This window comes from Lissotriton vulgaris, chromosome 3_1 (assembly GCF_964263255.1).
Source record: "Lissotriton vulgaris chromosome 3_1, aLisVul1.2, whole genome shotgun sequence".
NCBI classification, from domain to species: Eukaryota; Metazoa; Chordata; class Amphibia; order Caudata; family Salamandridae; genus Lissotriton; species Lissotriton vulgaris.
The window spans coordinates 1,835,876,932-1,835,902,612 of NC_141689.1; the positions used below are offsets into that span (position 1 = coordinate 1,835,876,932).

General features: G+C 46.0%; 1 protein-coding gene across 1 annotated transcript in view; it reads right to left on the bottom strand.

Annotated features, from left to right (window-relative positions):
• Positions 1–25,681, bottom strand: part of LOC147728512 (uncharacterized) — a 270,670-nt gene that overhangs the window by 180,191 nt on the left and 64,798 nt on the right. Inside the window, exon 3 of the mRNA XM_086963298.1 lies at positions 5,623–5,658. Within this exon, the coding sequence (XP_086819424.1) occupies positions 5,623–5,658 (36 nt within the window). The remainder of the gene's footprint in view (positions 1–5,622; positions 5,659–25,681) is intronic.

Sequence of the window (25,681 nt, forward strand, 5' to 3'; positions counted from 1 at the left end):
TTGTTTAACATAATTTAGAAAGGAAAAGGGGGGATGCGGTGGAAGGAATTGCTGTTGTGTCTCAATAAATGGATGGTGCAGGGGCGGTGCCCAGACGTATTGTTGATTCATCTGGGGGAGAATGATTTATGCGAAGTGAAGGGCGTGGTATTGATGAGGGTCATGAAGAAGGACTTGCTGGGGTTAAAAGCGCAATGGGCTGGGTGCCACGTCTTGCGGACGGAGTTGGTTCTGCACAGAGAGTGGAGGGGTGCTTTGAACCTGAGGCCATTGACAGGGCTGGCAGGAAAGTGAATTCGGAAATATCCAGGTTTTGCTTTCATCTTGGTTTCGGGAGAGTGATGCATAGGGAGCTGCATTTTGAGGCTGTGGAGTTTTTTAGAGGTGACAGGTGCATTTGTCAAGGATTGGCATGGACCTCTACTTGTTGGAGATTAGGGATGTTTTAGCAGGGTGCTTGAAAGTTCATGCGCATTCCGATTAGAGGCCATGCAGGGGACATAGTTGGGGGGGCAAAAAGGGGGGGTAGTTGCTCCCCCCCCCCCCACTGCTTTCTGGGTGGCGGGGTTTATTGGAAGTTTTTGTCAAGGTTGACAGAGTTTGTGGGTTTATTGTTGGTTTTAGGTTGTCGTCATGGAAAGGGTAGGCAAGTTAAGTTATAGTTAGGTTACGCATGTTCGGGGTTAAACAGGGGTTAAAGAAGCAGGCGGGGGAAGTTATTTAACAGAGGGGTTGAATTTAAAGTGTTTATGTTTGATGCATTAATGTATATGGTTGTAATGTTGTAATGTATGGGTGGGGCGGGTTTAAGGAAATTTTAGGGGCGGGCGGTATATGGTTATTTAGTGAGGTTTAGTTTTGTAAGGCATTTGCTGAGGAATTTTATGTGATGCGCACCTGTTTTAATAAAGAGGTCTTTTACGCACAGCACCGAGTTTGTGGTCTGCTCCCTCCCCCCACCCCTCCCTCCCAAGGGGGGCTAGCAGGGAGCGGCCGACCGAAGGAAGGTCCTCCCCGGGCAGTTTGGGAGGGGCGGGGAGAGTGGTGGGTGGCAGGCCTCGGGCCGGCCATTTTAAGTTTTGGGCTACACATTTTTGTAGCCCAAAAGAAGCCCTATGGAGCCCAACCATAAAAAGGTTGGGCTCCTGCTCCCAGCCACCATTTTAGGTTTGGTGACCTGGTGGCTGGGAGCCTAGGTGTTAGTGAATTTCTTCCCACTCTCCCTCACGTTTTTTCGTGGGGTTTTTCCTGTGCCAGGGTTTTTTTTGCTTTTGTAGGGGATAGGCGGCATTTGTTGGTACAGGTGTGCAGGGGTATGACTATGTATTGTCGCTGGAAGCAGGTGCCGTGCGGGGGTTATTGGAAGTTTTTGTCAAGGTTGACAGAGGTTGTGGATTTATTGTTGGATTTAGGTTGTTGTCATGGAAAGGGTAGGCAAGTCAAGATATAGTTAGGTTACGCATGTTTGGGGTTTAACAGGGGTAAAATAAGCAGGCAGGGGAAGTTCTTTAACGGAGGGGTTGAATTTAAAGTGTTTATGTTTGATGCAATAATGTATATGGTTGTAATGTTTTAATGTATGGGTGGGGGTGGGTTTAAGGAAATGTTAGGGGTGGGCGGGGTTAAAGGTCAGTATATGGTTATTTAGTGAGGTTTAGTTTTGTAAGGCGTTTTCTGAGGAATTTTATGTGATGCGCACATGTTTTAATAAAGTGGCCTTTTACACACAGCACCGAGTTTGTGGTCTGCTCCCTACCCCCACCCCTCCCTCCCAATAAGGAGTGTAGGAGTGTTGGCAGAGGCAGCCACGCAGCTCTCCTGTGACTGGCGGGTCTCCGCGAAAGTCTGCTTCCAGGGGGTATCGGGCAGTGTACCCGGGCAAGATTGGAGGGGTGGAGAGGAGACGAGGAGCGGTGCCCTCACCTTGGTTTCATGGAACAGCCGGACAGAAAATGAGTTGCTGCAACCTTTTTAAAGAAACATTCCTCGCGCTTAAAGCAGGCAGCAGGGGGAGGGGCGAGAGGAGGGGGTGAGTGTGTTTCACTAGCGAGAGCGAGCAACACCAGGAGCGATAATTGCCCACATATGGCACCACGCGCTCCCGCAAGTGATTCCCCACACGTGCACGCGTTGCCGTTGAAGGCAACGGAACGCATGCACGTTTTTGGCTGAAAAGCCAAAGTGATCCCAAAAGGTCTTTTTGCCTATGCAGCTCGACCTAACAAAGCCAGGGTAAAGAGCTGTGTGAATATAAACAAATGTTTGTTGTAAAACAAACATTGCCAAAGAAAATCCGTTAGACCTCTATTCTTTATGCTATGTCATTTTTTTTAAGGGCGCTATCACCGTGTTAGCAGAGTTTTGGTGATGGGAGGGTTAACTAGATAAGACGCAGGAGACAGAGGTGTAATGAAAAATTACTGAAAGAATGAATGAATGTTGGATGTGGTAAGGGGCCCCTGAAACCCCGAGCCATACCACTCAGGTATCCATAGATTTGGCACATATAAACATTGGACTGGTGACAGCCGCTTCCAGAGGAACACACCAGCCAGCAATGCCAACTTTAACAATAAGTGTCACGTTTGGCAGTTTGCGTTTCTTGGGAAAGAAAGGATTCAAACTAAGTGGTTGCAGTACCATGACACTGCATTCGACAAGTCTTTGACGTAAGTTAGTGTAGGTGATGGTGTGTGAGGTGGTAACAGATCTAAAAGAATCGGGACTGGCTCGGACACCGCCCCCATCAGCAAGGATGCGTACGTCACCCAGAAAGGCTTAGGTAGTGTGGGAATCCGAATGCCAGCGTGATGCTCATTCAGGGTTCCGTTCGCCTCACCAAAAACCTGGACTTGTGCGTTCTAACAGTTTGCTCAAGGATGTTATATGGTCAATCTGAAATTGGAACTATGCTTCACAGGTCACTCGGATAGGCCTTTATGAAGGATGAGTGTTAATTATAAAGGAGTTTAGTTGTTAAGGATTCAATGTGGCAAGATGATTAGGATACTTTTTCAGAGAGCACTACTCGGTTAGTATTGCTATTCGTGTGTGCCCCTCTATATTCAGATACATATTTAATGTGATTAGAGTGTGAATGCAAAGACACAAACGGAGACTGCTCAATGCAAAGAAGTAAAGATGGCGAGGCAAAACACAGTCATTCAGTGTGATAGCTTTTAAGTCTGGATATTGAGAGGTGTAGCTCTCTCACGGTACTGATGTGTCTACCAGAACCTCAAAAGTGCTGTTTGCACAGCGAAGCATGGCAGGCACATGGCAGTCACTGAATAATGCACATTGTTCTTGCTAACAAAACAGATAGAAAATCCAAAGTCGGTTACCTGGCCTACAAAAGTCACCTTTCCCTCCCACATCAGTAAATACCTGCTCCTGCTTAGAAAAATGTACAGATTACAACTTTAATAACTCCTGACGTCTTATGGAATCCGCCCACTCCTAGACCGAAAGGGTAAATATGGGGGAAGAAAGGCAAAGACTAAAAGTGGGACACGTAAAGACCAACCTCTGCCTTCCGATAAAGAAAATAAAAAAATATTTCAATTGTCTTTTATCAACAATCAATGCAGACTCTATCCCTTTTAAGGATTTATTACAACGGCCATGGTCATCCTGATTCAGGTATGAATGTGAGTTTGCGACCAAAATTGGTATTTCAAGTGATGCGTAATTACATGTGATTATTGATTTATCGATCCTTTCAAATTGATTTGAGAGTTTCGACAATATCAGATAGAGGTTATTAGCAAACTACATATATAATTCAGAAAAAACCCGAAATAAATCAACATTCTAAGACCATAATTAGTGTTAATAAACTGTGTTTATCAGTAAATTACGTAATCCGCGTTTTGAGACTAAGAAATGCAATCTCAGGGAGGGTTGGCTATATTGTCCTAATATTGATCAAGCCAACATGAATCCGCCACAGAAGTTGTTTATGTTTAGGTCTCTGAACTTGCTAGTATATGGCACACGTACTGTAGGCTGTAGTATGAGATAACATCATCTCCCTAAACATGTTTTGTGAAAAAAATACCCAGAATTTATTTTACAATAACTATGTTTTTCAATGCCCACTCCAATTTTACAATAGCATTCCATGGTACCAAAAACAAACTTGAGCCAAGAAATACGCATTTCTAATTAGAAAACACAGTTTCATAAGGTAGAATTATGAACTATCATTAACCCCTTCGCTGCGGCGGCTATTCCGCCGCAGCGCTAAAGGGGCGGGGCGGCCGCGCGGCCGCCGCATGCTGGTGACAGAACCGCTCCGTCACCAGCTACAGTTGAGCTGTGCTGGTGACGGAGCGGTTCCGTCATGACCCGCCCCGCTCTTTAGAACGCCCGCGCAGGCGCGAAATCAGCGCCGCGCAGGCGCGGCGGCCGGGCCATGACGGAACCGCTCCGTCATCAGCACAGCTCAACTGTAGCTGATGACGGAGCGATTCCGTCATCAGCATGGAAGGGGTTAAAGAACATTTTATAAATATTTGAAGATTTGTTTTGAATCTGTAATAATCCTTTCTTTACATCTAAATGAATAATAAACATGACAATGACATCTATGTTAAAACATTTTAAATAGATTGCTTATAAACAATATATTTCAAAGGCTGTGAGTTTAACATGGTAGATGAACACATCTATCCCTCCACTATCCTTCTCAATCCAAATAACTGACTATCATGTCCACCACTCAAATTACTTTCATATTTTCATGATACTTATTCACCCCTAATCCTTTACAGGTTCCAAAGTAGCGTGCTACTCGCAGAAAAAGCGCTTCAACACCCCATCAAGGGTAGCAAGTGCTATATAAATGCAAACCTTTTTCCCTCTTCTATCCCTCCACCATACGTCTCAATCCAAATAACTGACTAACATATTCATCACTCAAATCAATTTCATATTTCACTATACTAATTCACCACTAATCCTTTATGGGTTCCGGAGTAGCAGGCTACTTGCCGAAAAAGTGCTTAGAGGCCTCGTCAGGGGTAGAAAGCGCTTTATAAATGAAATTACAATACAATACATATTAGATTCTGGCATAGGTTTCTCCCGTCAGTATGATTTACTAGAAAGAGTTTTGGGCATTGAACTATTGAGCAAGAAAACACTTTGGTGCAATTCTTACAAATAAAATACAAAGTGAACTAAAAGATGCTAAGGGGACGTAGATATTTACAAAATGGCATTTTGGTCAAAACAGTTCAATACATAGAAAGATAAGATTATTGCAAAATATGTTTTGGTAACAACATTTTAGCAAAAAATGTTTAACCCGTTGACCGCGGCGCAAATTCCGCCATGGTGCGGGCGAAATAATGAGTGGGGAAGGTTTTGGATGGCCCCCGGCTGCCCTCCCCACACGCATGGAAGGGGTTTAGAAAATAATTTTAACAGATTGACCTGTAACTAATGGTTCTAGTCATTTTGGATACCGCTTATATGCCTGACATAACATGGCGAACACACTGATTTGTCCTGTGCGGCTATGTTTTCTTAGGGAGTGTGCTTTTCGTTGTAAGAAGAAAATGGGGCTAGAGACTGTAAAACGAGAGCAACAAGAAAATCTAAAGAGCAATATCTTACCATTATGTGGCTCCAGTCCTGCTCTTTCCACGCACTCTGACAATAAGAAAGAGAGTAAACAAAAGAGCAATGTTAATAGCAGTGTTAGCTAACATTATGCTTGCTTTATCACTTCCTTGCTGAAACCTTAAAGCTTGTTTAAAGGTTTGGTGGGCAGCCGTCCATCCATCAGAGTAGTGGAGGACATTATGTCTCCCAGCCTAATTGACTACTGCCCACCAAATTTAGAGATCACCATGTCTTCAGTTTTAACACCTCCAACTCATGCAGACTGACCCTTTTGGTTTTCCTCCAACTCTTCTGGTCAAAACCTCCTCCCGGAATGGCTACTGCTAGCCCCACTGGCTGAACCCTTCACTGGCACATCCTGTGGATCAAACCCATTCCCGGGGTCCTCCTCATCCACCCCACCATCACCCGTCCCCGGAGTCTCTTGGGCTTCCCACCAGGTCTCAATGCCATCTGTAGATCCTCCTTCTTGGGACTACTCCTCATAGAACATCCCAAGGCACTGCAGAACCTCCTCAATTGTTCAACCTTATAAGACAACAAAGCCTCAATGTCAAACTCACATTCTACAGCCATAGCCCCACTGGCTATCAGACTCCCCTACTGAGACATGATGTGTGAATAACAGGGTCACTCCAAATATTGAACCAATAAACAAATACAATATGTGGTGGTATTGTGGTCTACAGTCAATTTGCGATGCGCTTCAATTACTATGAGTGGTTTTGCACATATACGTTTTAATAACGTTAGGATCGTATCCCGCTGCTCTGCCGCCAATTGTTAGAAGCCGGAGTTCCCGTGCGCACCGTTGTTGTCAAGTGCACGACCCGGACCTCCCCTGCTCCCACGTTAGGCCAAGATAGGATACCGTCCGAGACAGCCCCCCTCACCCCCTTAGTAGCTTGACACGAGCAACCAGGCTTATCTCCAAGGCACTAGTGTTCAGTATGTGCAACCACGCCCACTTCAACCCCAATGACGTCACCACAAATGGACTCCCCACAAGTTTGTATAAAATGAGTATACTTTATATAAAAAGATATGCAAAATGACCAGCCGATACACCTTCCACACATATACAATGAGTAATATTGTTTCCGGTGGGTTGGGCGGTTCTAATTCCCAACCACCACTTCTAAACAACAGTTACCCTGACTTTTAACCGTTCTCAACAGGTTAGGTACGTTGTATCACTAGATTCACACACTTTGCAAAATACAAGCAACATAACATAGTGCGTAGCGCACTAACCCAACATGGATCAACGATGACACCCAAGTTCCACTCTGGGCCCTGGTTCTGTACTGCCCCGTTCGGGACCAACACGGGCCGAATCTGGGCCAGAGCAACAGGCGCACACAGCTGCCAGCAGCGAGAGGCCGCACCCCGCCCCAGGCGATGATCCACTTTACCTGGGGGGGTGGGGGGTGCGACCCCACTCTCCTCTCCTGCTGCAGCAGCTTGGCCTAACTCCAGAGCCCTTGTCACCACGGACAAGGCGCACTTGGACAGTAGTTCAGCTCCTGCGGGGCTGCTGGCCTGGGCCAGTAACGTTCAGCACAACTTCTTCCACGAAGCCTTCCACCCAACGCTGGTGCTCCTTCATGTTGCCTTTGAGGGCCCGATCACCAGGCCCTCCTCTCCAGTGCTGTTAGGATTTCTTCGCTCCCTGGTGTCCACCGCTCCACGGTACTCCTCACCAGCACCTTCGGTGGCACCTTCGACACGCACCCCCGGAGAATCCGAGACTCGCTCTGTCTCCTGGTGCAGCCGGCCTTCCGGCGCTCTTCATCAACTCCCAGATCGCACCACCACACGCACACTGCGCGTCTGAGTCTCACCTCACCACACACCAATCCACGTGTCAGAGACTTACTCCTTCTCAGTGCCCACGATGTCCAGGAACTCTCCACTAGTGCATAGTCTGCACTGCGACAGGCACCCTCTGCGCATCCCGAATCTAGGCTCTCTTCCACATGCTCATAATCCACAGGTGCTCCAACACCTGTAGCCGCACCAAGACATGCATCATGCGTGTCCGAGTCTTGATGCGTTCCGGGTGCCTCCGATCACCTTAGGCACCCCTTCTGAAGTCTCAGGCTGCCACGACACGGTCCCACCACCGCGCCACTGGAGTCTTCCTGGAAACCTTTATGTTCCTGTGTTTCCAGAAAGGGAGCCAGCTCACCTCGGGCCCTTAGCACACAGCAAAGTCCTGCTCAGGAAGAAGGGGAGGGCATGACCCACTGCAGCGCCCATTCAGTCTCTCCTCTGTCAAGCGTCACAAACTGCCCACAAGACCCAGATCACAAAGCAAGGGTCAAGCATCTCCCGCAGCCTATTCAACAACTCTTCCTGAGGCAGAGGTTTTCTTCCCGATCCTGGACAGGTCAAGGCCGCCAGAGGCCCGACCAGTCCACGGCGTCTTCAAAGCACTCCCAGCACTTCTCTGAATGATACCGAGACCGTTTTCGACGACATTGTCCACATGACAAAACATAACCAAAGTCTTGGGGTTCCAGTTCTTTGAGTTATACCCCACCGTGTCTTTGAAGTTTCATTGTGCTGAGGGGTCCCCGACCCCTTCCCTAAATCAAGTCTGGTGTATCCCCCCCCCCCCCAGTATTACCATCCTCTCTTTGATACTGGGGCCCTGGATCCTTAATCACTCAGAGGGTGATGGGTCTATTGTTTTATGGCTCTGAACCAGGCCTCTTACCTCGCAAAGCCTCTCCTTCACCCCGCTCCAGGTGCAGGGCAGCCTGGCGCCGTCTCCACCCCTCCCCTGAGGCACAACCTCCCTCAGCCTTTCTCACCTCTCCTAGATCCAGGCAGGCAATTCACATTCTGCTGAGACATGCAAATAAGTCTAAAGCACAAACTCTGCCATTTTCTCAAACAGCGCTTTCGGGACACACAGCAACAAAACCATCTACCCAAAACAATGCGTTATGACGTTGTGAGTTCAGACATACCAAACTTCATTGTTCCATCTCCAAATCTTGGGAAACTAGGCTAATAATACTACACCCAGCCTCCCCATTCTGTCCTACGGGCAGGATGGCCTTTCGCTAGGGAAAATTAAATGGAATATTTTCCACTGTCAGGGCCTAGCGCCCACACTGGCACAGGTCCTGCCTTTTACCTAGACTGCACTCTGCCTAGGGGTTACCCAGGACATCCTACAGGGGTGCCCCACTGTGTTTGTGTTTTACTTGGCAGTGACTGGCCAAAAAAGGATATCAGTCCATCCACCCTAATTTGAGGGGAGGACTTTACTCTGACAGCCACAGTACTCCATGAGGCCATCATATTAATCTTTCCATCAATGGAGCTAACGGGGGTTCCACCAACAGAAAGCTGACAGTCCACCTGACTCTAAGTAGGGAAAGCAGACAGAGAACTTGGTGGAGAGGGTACTCCATCATGTTTGTCAGAGTACCCTGTCCGCTAAGTTCTATTTCAGAAACAAAGTTACCATAGTCATACATTGTCTGGTATAAGTCAGAGAAAGTATTTAAACTTCAGTTACAGCATGCATCTTAACCCAAGAGTAGGACCTCGACAAATTAGGATTAGTTTGCTATATCACTGTTTGAAAAACAGCCTCATGTCAGAATGCAACATGCTTTGCAGGCAGGCTGGCTATATGAATGAATACAACAACAGAATAATATACTGGGTGTCGGCGTGACCACCGCAAAAAACAGTTCTCAGGATGGTGAAACGCTGGCATGTGTCTGAATGTAATTCCTAAGGCTGATTAATAGCATATTTTGTAGAATCACATGCATGTTTTGCATGACACAATTAAACTGTTGGTGCTAGTGGAATAAAGAGCCACGAGCTGGCAGTGCAAACCTTGAGCCTACAATTGATGGTGGTGTAACTACAGAGAAAGAACTAGACAAGGTGAGAGAGTGTGAGAGAGAGAGAAAGTGTGTGTGGTCGTGAATACAGCAATGTACCCTTACTCTTGAGACAAAATGGTTAACATTCGTTTTTTGTTGATTTGGGATCAGCTGCGGCCATGAACAGTCTTTACTCCATGGTAAGGGGAAATGGTGTGTGTGATGGCTAAAGGACTAGATGAGTGTCCTCACTGCCAGCACAATGATTTCAAAGACCAGAGCGCGGCACATATTTATTCACACTGAGGCAAGAGAAGAGCTGTTAGAAAAATGTAAAACTGAATTGGTAATACTCTGGCATTGGTATCCTTCCTAGATTCACATGCTTGAATAATCCTCATGTACAAGCTGGGAGTCCCATTATAATAGCAGTTCTGTGTTAAACAAAGCTGAATGGCTAAAAACAATGGCTCTTTAGTAGCTTAGTCACGTCATTTAAAATTAAACAAACATCAACCTATCAGTGACAACCTGAAGACTACACCCTGAAAGACCACCATCCTCCAGAGTTTGCATAACACTTGTGTGAAGCATTAATAGAACCAGGTGAGCCTTTCGTAGCAAGAACGGTGAATCACACGTGAATCCAAGAAAGATGCTAATAATGGAGAACCACCATTACAGGTAAGTAACTCTCTTCTCCAATACTGGATCTTTTATTGACTCACATGCTTGCACCAGATTAACAAGCAGTACATTTTAACAGGAACATAGCTAATGGAGGGAACAATCTTGGAGTGGCTCACCTTCTCGGTGATGTAACACTGTCTGGCCCACTGCTGCATATTTTTGTACTGTCTCAACTGAAAGGTAAAGTCTCGAAAACATGTATGCATTCTTCCATGTTGTTTCTCTGCATTTATATGTCCATAATATTCCTTAAAACAGCGCCATCGAAGTAGATATGTTGAAAGTGAGCCCATATTACTATCGATGCCCGGGCTGCTGGCGCAAGTCGCCTCTTAGTTCCCTTTCTGAATAGTTACCAAATAAAGAGACGGGCGCTGGAAGCAGGAATCACAAGAACAGGATTTATTACTCATGAGGAGAGCCTGTCATTTCGGACACGAAACACAGTGTCTGTCGGGAGGTGCTCTAACAAGTGAGCTGACACATCGTCTTTTATACCTTACAAAACACTTGGCATTACAATCAGGACATTGTGACACAAAGAAAAGACATCCCCATAATCCTCGTGTCAATCCTACCCCACATATGCTATCAATAGAGACCCTTGAACTGTAGATAAGAGAAGGGGCAATGACGCAGCTGAGTGTTCCGCTGATTATTAGGATATGTGCGCCTGATCGTATCCCAAGGGGTGGGGAAGCCAGGATCAATAGTGGGTTCTTTGAAGAGGAGTGACTCCATACAATAAGGGGCAATAAACAGTATCTTCCGGCTTAGGCGATGGCCTCGGACATGTGTGGACAGTCCATCGCGGAGGGAGGGTTCACTAACAGAGGGGTTATTCATGAAAGGAAAGGAGGTACTGGTCAGGTGCGGCTGTGACTCCCAAGGACGGGGTCTTGCAGAAGAAGGAGGTTTATGACTTGCCCATGTGAGGGAGGAGGGGAAAGCCAGGGTGCGCACAGGGACAGAGTCGCACAGAGAGAAAGGTCTTGTGACCTGTACATGAGAGAACGGGGGCAGTCAGATACAGCTGGGGGGGGGGGAGGTTATGTCAGCTGAGGCGAGGGATGCTTTTTCAAGAGGAAATGGGGGACTTTGCGTGGGTCAAGCAGGAGGGTTGGCTTTCATAGCAGGGTCGCGCAGAGGGAGAGGGTTTGATGGACTATGCATGTGAGGGGGGGGTTAAAATACGCGCAGGAGGGAAGCCGGGGATTCCAATGAGCGGGCAAAAGGCCATGGTGCCTAAAAATGGCTATCAGGTACATGTGGGCACAGGCTTTTACTGGCGGAGTGGTGTGGTTAATGTACAGGGAAGGGAATGGGAAAGGGCAAATGAACGCTGCTTATGTATACCAATTTCGTTACTTTTCCACAGTCGCCGCTTTTTACATAACAAAGTTCATTTTCCCTATTCTTCCTAGTAAATGGGTGTACATATAAACATGTGTGGTTGACGAAACGGCATTTGTCAATACTAACATATTGCATACAATCATGAACAGTTGGTGTGATTGGCAGAATGCAGCACATAGGAAATTGCATTTGCAAACGAACTTCATAGCATAGATGCTTCCGACTTTCTCAAAAAGGTGACCAATGAACATTTTGACCAAGCAATTGAGGGAGGAATTCAGTCCAAATAAGATCTCTTCGTCACAGTGTCTTTTTAGCAGTGAGCCATCACTGGTAGGCTCTAGTCCGTATCTTTTCGTTGGCGCTGTTGAGCACCGGCGGTGGAGCTATAGGTCCAGCTCGGATCCAACCTTACGCGTTGCAGGGTGCGGTCAGTCCTCTGCTGTTAGACCACAGTCCTGTTCCCTAACCAATCCTTTTAGTGGCGCCTTATGCTCGGCACCTGTATTCCTGTGGCGCAACCCCATTTCCACCTAAATGCTGTTCTTCATTTCGACAAAAAGTCACGTGGAAAAGGGGGTACGGTTCAGTAGTCGATGGGAGAGAGAGAGAGAGCGGAGTGGGGTCGGATTTCCTGGGACACACCAAAGGGACCAAGGGAGCAATGGATGACAAGCGGGCAGGCCCATCAACCGGGCTTGAAAAGGGGGACGGAGGCTTCAGGCACGCGTGGGTAGGCGGACAGAGGGCTTCAGGACAGCCTTTCATCCTTTCGTTTACCACATTGGAGAGTGCTGCCTCGTCCCGTATTCCTGCTGTGCTGTGGCTCCACCTTTGGTCGAGGTCGCATGCGTCCCAGGATCTGCAGCCAGGCTGTGTGTCACGTCCGACCCTTCTCCTCCGATGGTCGTATATCTTTGAAGGGGTAAAAACAAGTTTTAGAGAACTGACAGGAGAAGAGATTTTTACATTCGAATTTCACCCGCAATCCTAGCACCTGGGTGTTATGCTCATTGGTCGAAGTCAGAAGTCTATCACCATGGAGTAAGTATGTGGGCATTTCTGCCGTGATTGTACCAAGTCTAATCGGCGTTCATTCATGACACATATGGACAGGGGTCAGACTCCTATCACTTGCGTATTTCATCAAAAATAGACATTCAGGGTAGAATTGTCCTTCCAACCCGAGCCTTGGCAGTCTTACATTTCCCCTTTTTTTTTTTTTTTAAGAGCTGGCCAACCCTTTAAGCAGAGGGGGGGGGGTGCAAATAATCGAAGGGCAGTGTTAACACATTTTTCTCGAGGGGCGACAGTTGGTCATGGTCATTAGTTAAGTATCGGGGACAGCAGCTGGGGTCAATCAGGTGGGGCGGGGACGCTTCGGGCATTCGCGCTTTGAGTGGAAAAAAAAAGAGAGAAGGGGGGGGCGGGGCAATTTGGGCATTGGGGTCAATCTGGACATTGGCCCTTGTTTCTAACGAACGAGAAAAATAGGGTGCCATTGACATATAGTTCCCCTTTTTAAGGAGGCCAGATTAGGGGAGCTTAGTCGTCTCACCTGTCCTTTCTTTCTTAGCCAATTCGAGTTCATTCATTTTGCAGAAAGGAGTGGTAGTAGTATGGCAAATTACAATCATTTTATTTTCTGTCAATTTTCGCCGAACACCTTCGTGTTCGATAATTATCCAATCAGACCGGTGCCAGCGGGGCACAATTTTATATACAAAAAAGGAAGATGGAACAGGGGGACTCTCGTAGAGAGTGAGAGTCGTCCGCAACCTAAACGAGCTATTCAGTACACATATGACATGTAGAGAGAGAGAGAGAGAGAGAGATAGAGGGAGAGAGAGAGATCGAGGGGGGAGAGAGAGAGAGACGTGTACGGTAATAGGTCATTTAGTGCGCTCACAACACAGAACGACAGGGGTCAGGTAACACGCAAACACAGACAGAGGGAAGACATAAACCCGTACATTACATACACACAAACTCAGACAAGGGAAGACAGTACATGTGTTACATACAAAAGCGTTCACGACAAAACATAAAACAGTTGTTGGCCAAACAAAAATCTCCTTGCGCATGCTGCGCATTTTTAATATCCTATTTATCCATGGGCTGAGCTCCTTTTTACCTTTCCTCCTTTTCTTCTCGTTTGCTATTTTTGCGAGCGCTCCCAATTGCCAATACTTACACCTCGTTCAGCCGGTCAGAAATTAACCTGGTCGGGCTATTGCCCATAGGTGGATCTTAAACCACTTTTGAGTTTCTTCCTTTGGTTGGAGGTTCTCCAGGCTGAGGCAACAGAGGGTATTGATCAGGAGAACAGTCAGACAGCTTGGTTATATCTATAAGAGGGTGAGAAGGAGGTGGTACATTTCGAACATCAACAACCTTTCTAACTTCCCAGACGGGTGGTGCCTGGGAATCCTTACCCCAGGATTCTCCTTTGTCCTTTCCCTATCTAGTTAACCGTCATAGTTATATTATCCAACGTGCTAATTCGAGTCAATTTCCGTCATACATTTTCCAGTCAAGTTTCTATGTCAGTCCATCCTCCCAGTCGCTATGTTCTAAGGAGGAACAGTCATATCTAAGTCTAGCATAAGTACTATGCTCAAATCCCCTCCTTCCCTTATCGTCGGTCGTTCGATCACCACTCTTCCATACCTCAGCCGACGTTCCGACGTGACCTGCAGAAGGGGAAGAAGAAGGGGGTGGGGGCAGCATTCAAAATACATCAACTTGCATAAATCCGAGAATGTTTTTACCTACCACATACTCGACCTATCTCCACGGGCCGCATTCTCTACCATCTCGGCGAGTAAGCCCAGAGGGACCAGTAGCGTCAGTTAGATAATCATCGATGATCTGCGTATCTACATGAATCACACGATCGTGGCCTTATAGGTCGTGTGCAAGGGTGGCAGTCAGGTGATACTTCTGTGGTATCGCTCGAGGGCGTCTAAAAACACTTTTCCGGCTGCCTGTGATACGTAGTGTAGCTGCTAAATATCGGGCCGTTTTACCCTTCAACCTTAATAAAGCTGCTTATTTTTCGCTTATATTAGAGACAGTAGTAACACATTAAAAAAACTCATTAATGCAGCTGCTACAATTCATACTTCCTTTTTCGGAATACCTTTAATTAATAATGTTGGTGCACAAATACGGGCCTACAACCCAGTGGGCCGGCCACGGAGCAGACTAGAACTGTGCATAAGGGGAACGAGGTCGGAGATCATTTATTTCAGAAAAGTGCGGCAGTGCAATAAAATCATATCGAACTTTTCTACACTGCAAGTATGATGCATGTCAATAATTCAATTTTTCAATAATTTTATCTCATTGTCCAACTATTACTCAGGACCTAATAATTACCAATTCATTGTCCAAATGCTCAATCAGTTCTTATTTTATACCAATTCATTTCTTCCCAGACGTAATTAGTACCCACCCTAAATCAGTTCATTGTCCCAGCACATAATCGCTATCTATCTTATATCGCTTTCTTTTCCGAACACATGATTAATATCCATCTTATCTTTTTTCGTTTTCCAAAACTGCATACACATCTCAGAGCATCAAGGTTTGAGCAATCAAGGTGAACAAGGAGTTTGAAAGTTTCATTTTGTATCGACGCCATTTTGGGCGAGGTCAGGCAAGTCCCAGTATAGTCAGATTGCCTCCACTGACTCGTAGTAGGACCAGAACTTCTTTTGGCAGTTCAAAAAGTTAGGGGAGAGCGGTAACAATTTTTCCTACCGGGTCATTCTGGTGTTCCACCGGAACTGAACAAGTCTGTACCTTTGCTGTCTTTTAGCCATTTCCAAACTGAGGCTGGTGCCGGCAGGAGTGCGCCGATGTCGCGGTTCCCAGTGAGGGGGACGGGGGCGCCCATGCGGAGGGGTCGGGGGGCCCCCCGGCTCTCATAGAATCTTCAAAGTTGAGGAGAGAAGGCACGGGGCGTGCGCCCGTCCCGGGCAAAAACCCTCTTTTCGATGTGGACCCTCTTTAAGCAGGAGCGTTGGGGTGCCGCTGGAAGCCTCCACCTGGAGGGAGGTGGGGGAGGCTCGTTCGCGCCGCCTTCCCCTTCCAGCGACCCCGCGCCGTTCTTCGGCTCCAGCGCTTCGGTATTGGCCGTGCCAGCTAATGAAGATGGGGGGGGGGTCGGTGGCTGAGGCAAGACATCCCCCCTTTTTGACATGTGGCGGAACTATCTGCAACTCTCAGGCGCGGCCATGTAGCGGGACTACCTGCAACTCTCAGGCGTGGCCATGTGGCGGGACTACCTGCAACTCTCAGGGTTGTCCGACCTCGCCTTGGCTCCGGTCCTCGATGATGGCCAGATCAGGCAAGAGAGAGAGGGGGGGGGGGGTGGTCGGTGGCTGAGGCAAGACAGCCCCCCCCCGTGGCCTGCGGGGCAGCAGAAGAGGGGAAAAGGAGAGACCTCCACGAATCCTCGGGACGTCCGCCCTACAGCCTCCCCTTCCGATGGCGGCCAGCCAGGCCCTGCTCTGCACACGCTGAGGCCTCGCCTTCCGGATGGGCGTAACTGCGGACCTGCAGCACTTCGGGAGTTTTCCGGAATGGGGGTAGGTGTTTTATTGATTTGTATCTATTTCATGTTACCGTTATTTGGGCGTGGCAGACAATGAGGCAGACATGTTGGGAGCAGGAATAGGCAGTGGAGCCTAGCTACCTCGTGGCTGTCTTGCCGTCAAGCTTTCGCCATTTTTATATTTCTTATTACGAACTGTTTCTAATGTTTCTTATTTTTAGTGAAGTCGGAAGCTCATCAGGGGGTTACTGACTTAGCCCGATTTCTTTTTATTTTTCCTTCTTTTCCTTAGCGTGTTTCGAGCTAAAGTTTTCTGTTAGTAGGGTACGGTGATCACTTCATATTTTATATGTCCTTTTCATTAGGGGTACTCCTGGACGGACCAGGTGAGTTACCTCCAATAAATGGTCCGGGGTGGAACTAGATTATCAATCAGAGGGGAACACATATCCCTTTGTTAGGGTATCATCCTGGACGGACCAAATGATGTACCTCCACTTACTAGGGTGGCCTCCTGGACGGACCAGATGGGTTACTTCCAATAAATGGCCAACAAATGGGGGCATGTGTCCTCCATTAGGGTAGCCTCCTGGACGGACCAGGTGAGCAACCCCCCAAATAATAGTCAATCAGTGGGGAGTGGGTAGGACTGACGAATCATAAAGGGGCATAACCTACCCTTTACTACTTGCAAAGACTAGACAGAATATTCCTATTCCACGTTGTTTGCAAACAGAAAATACCTCAAACAAACAATTCCTTGGACAACAATGTCCAGTCAATCAATCAATCAGTGGGGAGAAAAACAGGCATGACGGATTACAACGGGGACAAACGTCTGCATTACCTGCCCTTCGCTATCTGCAAAGGGAGACAGAATATTCCTATTCGTCTCTGTTTGTGGACAGGGAAGATCTCAAAGAGCAACAATCGATTATTTAATCGATTTCAAACAATCAGTGGGGAGAAAGGTAGGCATGACGGATTACAACGGGGACAAAGGTCTGCATTACCTACCCTTCTCTATCTGCAAAGAGAGACGAACGTTCCTATTCGCCGCTGTTTGTAAACAGAGAATGTCTCGTTCTCGAGAAGAGAACCAATATTTCAAGTAGCATCCAAAGCTAAATGAACCAATAACCAAACAATATCAGTATTTAAATACCGATTCCAATACAATCAATCAAACAATCAGATGGATAAAACCATCCTACCAATCAGGCGTAAGAACGCCCTACTTAATCTTACCCGGACCGGACCATACGGACAGTTCTTCATCTTCCTCCTCCAGCGCCCGATCGTTCTCTTACTCCATGCAGCATTCCTGTGGGATCCCAGTCAGGACAATAGGTCACTCGAGAGAGGTCCGTTCAGAATCGGTGAAGTTCATTCGATCGGCAGCCGGACGAGGGCCCTCTCAAGGCAGGTATACTCCGATCTTTTAGATGTTCACCTCTTCGTCTGGATCTCTCTTACTGGACCTTATGTCACTGATGGGCCCCGCGTTGGGACGCCAATTGTTGAAAGTGAGCCCATATTACTATCGATGCCCGGGCTGCTGGCGCAAGTCGCCTCTTAGTTCCCTTTCTGAATAGTTACCAAATAAAGAGACGGGCGCTGGAAGCAGGAATCACAAGAACAGGATTTATTACTCATGAGGAGAGCCTGTCATTTCGGACACGAAACACAGTGTCTGTCGGGAGGTGCTCTAACAAGTGAGCTGAGACATCGTCTTTTATACCTTACAAAACACTTGGCATTACAATCAGGACATTGCGACACAAAGAAAAGACATCCCCATAATCCTCGTGTCAATCCTACCCCACATATGCTATCAATAGAGACCCTTGAACTGTAGATAAGAGAAGGGGCAATGACGCAGCTGAGTGTTCCGCTGATTATTAGGATATGTGCGCCTGATCGTATCCCAAGGGGTGGGGAAGCCAGGATCAATAGTGGGTTCTTTGAAGAGGAGTGACTCCATACAATAGGGGCAATAAACAGTATCTTCCGGCTTAGGCGATGGCCTCGGACATGTGTGGACAGTCCATCGCGGAGGGAGGGTTTACTAACAGAGGGGTTATTCATGAAAGGAAAGGAGGTGCTGGTCAGGTGCGGCTGTGACTCCCAAGGACGGGGTCTTGCAGAAGAAGGAGGTTTATGACTTGCCCACGTGAGGGAGGAGGGGAGAGCCAGGGTGCGCACAGGGACAGAGTCGCACAGAGAGAAAGGTCTTGTGACCTGTACATGAGAGAACGGGGGCAGTCAGATACAGCTGGGGGGGGGGGGGTTATGTCAGCTGAGGCGAGGGATGCTTTTTCAAGAGGAAATGGGGGACTTTGCGTGGGTCAAGCAGGAGGGTTGCCTTTCATAGCAGGGTCGCGCAGAGGGAGAGGGTTTGATGGACTATGCATGTGAGGGGGGGGTTAAAATACGCGCAGGAGGGAAGCCGGGGATTCCAATGAGCGGGCAAAAGGCCATGGTGCCTAAAAATGGCTATCAGGTACATGTGGGCACAGGCTTTTACTGGCGGAGTGGTGTGGTTAACGTACAGGGAAGGGAATGGGAAAGGGCAAATGAACGCTGCTTATGTATATCAATTTCGTTACTTTTCCACAGATACACTTCTAGGTGAATGAGCTTTTACTTTGCTGTGTAATGGGTTGCCCACTTTTATAAGGCAAAATATAATTGCAGCTGTGACCCATCTGGCTGTGGATCAGAAAAATGAGAGTTACCCAGGTTAGACCAAAAGGGACTGGGTCGTATCACACTAGTGAAAATAAAATTCCATTCTGTGTCGCAATATACTTCTAATCAAAATATCTCTGTAAATTCACACTGAACCAAAAGATTACACTTAGTAATTAATTGTCATGACACAGCATAATTCAATAAAACAATTCTTTACTTTATTAACCACATTGTAGGTTCAATATCAGCCTTAGCTGACAATTAGTTTAAAATGCATTTATAAAAAATCGTATATCTGTACGCAAAGGTCTGTAATCACAGTTTGTCAAAACACTTGCCAGTTACCAAGACAAGATACATATTAATTAGACATTTTTACTTGAAATACAAGAAATTCTTTTCATAAACTTCAAGCACAAAAGAATTCTTGTCATCAAATATTTTGTAAATAACCATTCTGGTCGGGAGGGGTCTAAGGAGTATTTAGAGACCCACCTAGGTAGAACTCCTCACAAACATTATATTCATAACACAAGAACCTAGGGGTCTAGCAAAGAGGAAAAGGGGACTCTCTATTAAACAAACAAATAACTGGATGTCTGGATTAGTACAACCAGGTTAAGTCAAAACTCACTAGTTCAGACAAAAAAGCACAAGAGTGAACTAATAATGATTGTGTTAGAAACTCATTCAGGATTCCCATCAAAAGATTGTATGATCAATATTCTCATTTGGTCGTCCTTCCAGAGTCATATGTCTCTAGATCATTGAGACAAAGATCGTACCCATATCAGGAAGAAGGGTTTCAAGACCACAATCACTCTTAGACCAAATGGTATGGACCTGATGAGAATAAGTGCAGTGCAAAAAAAAAAGCCAGTGTAAAATTGGTGATTCTAAAATAGGATAGAGAACCGAAAAGGGAATATTTAATTAATGATACAGCCTCTTCCTGTTAAAAACAAGAACAGTGCAACAACTCGATGCAGTTTAACCAAATACCTGCATGGGGGCCAACATGTTTCAGCCTCTTGGGTATAGGACCCTAGGCTTTCTTCAGGGCCTCTGTTCTAACTAATAGATGCTACTGCATGTGATAAGTAACTCACCTCTCCTGGACCTAACTCAGGAACTGTGAGAACCCGCTCTGTTCGTCGTTGTCTCGAGCCTATACTGAGTTTGGGGGAGGCCTCCCCCAAACTCAGTATAGGCTCGAGATAACGATGGACAGAGCGGGGTCTCACAGTTCCTGAGTTAGGTCCAGGAGAGGTGAGGTCTGTTCCCCGGACGAACTGGATGTGTGAAACACCAGTTGACACGGAGAAGCACGTAACAGATGATGGACACTATATCCTTTTGTCATTTTGATTTATTTTCACCAGTTTCTTATCACATGAAGTAGCATCTAGTTAAACTGCAGGTATTTGGTTAAACTGCATCTAGTTGTTGCACTGTTCTTGTTTTTAACAGGAAGAGGTTGTATCATTAATTAAATATTCCCTTTTCGGTTCTCTATCCTATTTCAAAATCACCACTTTTACACTGCCTTTTTTTTGCACTGCACTTATTCTCATCAGGTCCATACCATTTGGTCTAAGAGTGATTGTGGTCTTGAAACTCTTCTTCCTGATATGGGTACGATCTTTGTCTCAATGATCTAGAGACATATGACCCTGGAAGGACGACCAAATGAGAATATTGATCATACAATCTTTTGATGGGATCCTGAATGAGTTTCTAACACAATCATTATTAGTTCACTCTTGTGCTTTTTTGTCTGAACTAGTGAGTTTTGACTTAACCTGGTTGTACTAATCCAGACATCTAGTTATTCGTTTGTTTAATAGAGAGGCCCTTTTTCATCTTTGCTAGACCCCCTAGGTTCTTGTGTTATGAATCAAATATTTTGTTACTATAGTGCTTTAATTTCAAAAAATTACTAACACAATCACTCTATTTTTTATGCCCTTCTTTGCATTGTATAAAATACTCCAATGCGTGCAATACATATAACAACTCTTTAAAAATAATACATTATTTCGTCCACATGTCAACGCGTTTCGGTGTGTCTTGAAATTCTTTAACACCTTCCTCAGGACTCAGATTAAAAATATAGCTTTTTCCATAAAAACAGACCAAATATCTCAAAGTAAATAATAAATACAATTAAATTCAAACATTACGTGTGTGGGCATAATCTAATTATTTTGGTTCATTGGTTAAAAAAGTAAAGAATTGTTTTATTGAATTACCCTGTGTTATGGCAATTAAGGACTAAGTATAATCTTTTGGTTCAGTGTAAACTTACAGAGATCTTTGATTAGAAGTATATTGCGACCCATCTGGCTGTGGCCTGCTTGGAAATGGCTTCCCGCTTAACATGGGTTTCCAAAGGTGGCAAAAATCTGATCTGACTTCCTAAAACTTTTTGCTCTATCCAGATATTATTTGAGACATCTTCCTATATAGAGAGAATGCAAGGGTTGGAAATGTGCCCTTCTTGCAGGGTCACCTGGGATTTTTGCCTTTTCATTGAACCCTATTTGTGTTGGATGGTGAACATAAACCATGTTCACCAGTAGTAAAGTGCATGTGCTCCATTCTTTAAACATGATAAAATTGGTTTGCGCCTGACTGGCGCCTTTAACATACTTCTAAACACCTTGTATATGGTAGTACATGTACACAGGGGCTGTAAATAAAATGGTACCAGTGTGCTGCAACACTCATTGTGCCTCCCACTACTGTAGCCCTTTAAAGCATGTCTCCATACCCACAACTGCAGCCTGAATGTGCAGCTTTAACCTGCCATTATGACCTGGTGAAACATACCGTTTGTCATACTTAAACCTTTCTTTTTTTTACTTGTAAGTCACCCTTAAGGTAGGCCTTATATACCCTAGCCAATAACCATATGACAATTACAATGTCATATGAAAATGCCAATGCTGCTACTTATTCTGAATCAAATTTAGAAAAGATGTGAGAACCAACCATCACTTCATCTTTAAGCTCATTTGTAGCCTTCATTTAGCTTTTTTCATCGTACTTAATTTTTTCCAATTTTTTTTTCAATATACACAATACATTCAACACTATACCCACAAATACTGAATAAAAATTGCATAACACATGTTCAACAATTCACACCATTCTCGTCATCTCACTCATACGTTCATACATACCATCCACATAACAGATGTTAATAATACACTCCCAAACAACAAACCAAACAATATTGCTTTTCAAAATCTTCTGTTGCTAGAAAAAGTGACTGTACAATTTTTTTTTTAAATTTCCTTTTTGGATGAACCAAATTAATTTGGAAAGCATCCAATTCAATAAACATATAATTTATGCCAAGCAAAATGTTTGGTTAATCCATGGTCTACACGTTTCAAACCCATTGAGTAAGGGGTTCTCATCAGGACCAAACCTCACTCTAAGTGAGTTTCAAAACCGGATGCCAAAAGCGAATAGTTTCAGTAGCGGTAAATATATTGATTTAGGATTGCCACTCTGATAGAGCCCAAGCGATGGTGGTGTGGGTATCTCAAGCACTGTTTTGGTAGTTCTTTCCGATTAAATTATAGAGTTGAGGTCGCTGTGCGCCTCTTCTCTGCCCTTTTTTTTGGTAATCAAAGAATAATCTCCTCTCTCATTGTTTGTGGAACACAGCCCAATTTCCTGGTTTTATCAACATTTCGGTCAGCTTGGTGTCAAGCATATATGTATGAGCTGCATAAAACTCTCCGGGCAAACCATCCGATCCAGGTACTTACCTCTAGTTAACTTTTTTATAGCACTGTTGACATTAATTTCAACCTAAGTGTACACCAATTCCCCCTTACCATTACAGATTTTTAATATCAGTGAGCCTTTCCTTTCCAGATTGACTAATCATGCTAGCAGCCTCCAAGTGTTATCACTTTCATCATGCACTTGGTTGAGATAAAACAAGTGCACACTTTAAAATGTTATACCAAGACTAACAATTTTTCCTTTTCAGCCCTCAGTTTGCAGCACACAGTGGGATCACTCATAGCCTTCCTCTCAAGCTCATTCATTAATGTATCTTGTTTTTAAATATCCCTGTGAAGCTGCACACGGACTCCGGCCACAATAGCTATGCAACTACCCCTGCCTACTATCTAGAACGCCTCCCATTCCACCAGTATCAAGGAGGCTGTCCCTTTATTTTCAGAGAAGTAATTGTGAATTGTGTCCCTAAGGGCAACTTTAAAAGACAGGGTCCTCAAGTGCCTCTACAATAAGTCTCCAAATCGGGATGGTCATCTATGGATATCCCATTTGAAGACAATATCAGTGGATTATGGTCTAAGCATGTTTGCCAATATATTCAGCTATTGAGACCATTGTATGGAGTTGACTTCTGCACATAAACGTATCTAATCTGAAATGCAGAATACTCTCTGCTGCCTGGATTCCGCGCTCTCTGGGAGTCAATCATCCCCACTGCAACATTCAGTTTTGAAAACCCTTAGCTGTCCTGTGAATTAAGGATTCAGGTATTGGGGACACGACCTATTCATAGTAACAACTTCTATACAATTGAAGTATTCTCCAGCAACAAAGGGGTATGCAACATGGTTGTGATGTTCTGGACCACAAGGTCCAGGAAGGAGTGGTGATCCTCATTTTGGGCATACACATTAATGAAAGCAGTATCCTTTTCCTCCAGCCTGTGTTCCACTATACTGTATCTTTCTTCATTACCAAGGATTTCTATTTGATGCTGAAAATGTGTGCCAGGGAAGATCTGGGTCAGCACCTCAGGGGCAAATGCTGAAAATGTTGTATATTACACTGCCCTCCTGCCATCTTTTATGCAGAGGCTGACATTTTGTCTTTGTGAGGTGCATTTTCTGAAGGAATGCAATCTGCATTTTGGTCTAGGCCTGCCTTTTAGTGTAGGCCTGTAAATTATACCACTTGCTTATGGAAGAAACACCTCTTACATTTCATGTGAGCACTTTGATGTGGCTGCTAATGGCAACCATGCCAGTGCTCCAGTCTACACTTCCATCCCACCACCCGCCAGTCTGTATGCTGATAAGTGCTACGGGTGCATATCACAGCTAAGGCATATTAATTGGCGCCAGCCCCCAAAGTCCTACCACTGGATAGGGCGTTCTGGGATCGACCCACACCAGTACCACCTTTGCTTTTGCTGTCTGGCAATCCCACAGGGGAAACGAGATACTAGCGGGCCCTTCTGGTAAGGTTAGGATCCTCTCCACTTATGGCCCTGTCGCTTCACATCTTGTCGAAGCTACCATCTTCATTATCTCCTCTCTGCACACATGGTGGACCAGTAATGAGATTTATCTGCATCTCTGCCTGCTCCACCTACGAGGCCAATCGCAATGACCCCCCAGCCACCGCAGAGCTCAAGCACTCAATAGCACCCCAAGAGAGGGCACCAGGCACATGGGTATGTGTGTTTTGCCCCAGGGCAGTCAGGGAGTTCTGATCAGCTGCCCCCTGCCCCATTGGTGCTGGGCTCCGACCCTCCCTGTGGTGGTGGATGGAGGGACATCCTCATTCCCAAGCCATTCTCACAATTGAGAGTTGCAGGGTCACCCTGCTCTGTATGCTACGGTCTCTTTGTCTGACTTTACAGAGTGCCTTATACAACCTAGCTCCATTCAGAAGGTGGCAAAGTCTGTAGTGTCAGTGCCTGCACACTCAGAAATTAGTTTGACAGGTGCAGTGTCAGCATGTGCAGCGTCAGCATGCATTGTCAAAGTAAGCTCAGTCAATGGGTAGTGTCAGTGAGAGGAACTTAACTGTGCAGTTTTAGGATGTGCAGTTTCTGCAGATGCCTTGGCAGTTTGTGTCCTGTCATCTTGTGCTGTGTGTTAGCATTGCCAAGATGTGTAGTTTCAGGGTCTGCAATGCCAGGGTGAGCAATATTAAGACGCCATGAGGAGCAGTGTCAGTCTACAGGGTCAGGGTGTGCAGTATCATGGTTTGCAGCTTCAGAGTGGGCTGTGCCTGGGGGTGTGGCCGACCGTCAGGCAAGATGGCTGCTTTTAAAGCGGCTTCCAATTCCCATCGGTCGAATCCCCAGTAATTCGCTCCTTAATCTGTTTTCCATGACTCCTTGGCTGCTACGTTTAAGCCCAGGGGTTGCGGCAATGCCACAAAATCCCTTTACAGTGAAAATATCTGCTTCAGACCATCAGCAGTGTATTGTGGAATATTGAGAAGGATGAGACAGCGGGCTCGGGTGCACAGCCTGAACCACCAATCATGACAGAGAGAGAATGACAACACTTATCCCCACACCCTGCCAAATACTGTGTGTGTGTTTTCCTCAGTGCAGCCTCTACAGGAGTACTTCTGATCACCATGGAGGCAAAAGGCATCCTGCTCGGCCGGAGGCCACCTGACCACAAGGCGTGAGAAACCGCGCAGGTGAGATACTGTGGCAGGATCACACTTGGCCCTCGTGAGGCAGTGAGTAAATGGAGGGCCCCCCCTGCAGAGGGAGAGCAAAACGGTCTCTGGTGAGCCAGGAGCAGGCGGCATGAAAAGATGAACCGCACCGTCCTCCATAATCTAAATAGCAGACAATCGAAATACTCTAAACAAAGACTTTTGGTGTTGATGGGAGATGAAAGCCATTGCTGACCTGAGGCCGAATTGTATAGACTGCCGTGTTTCTGCTCCATCTCCAGGGGAGTTGAAGAGTCCTGAAACAAGACAGGAGGCAGAGGCCAAAGCTCCCCGCTCCTAACTTGCAAGACTGATTTCATTTGGTTGGGAAACCATCCAAGTTGTTGTCCCTGACCCCAAGTACTGCAGGCAGACTTGACTAACACACTTTCAGGGGAGCCTGGCTGTTTCCTGTTCCATTCCCGATGCGAGG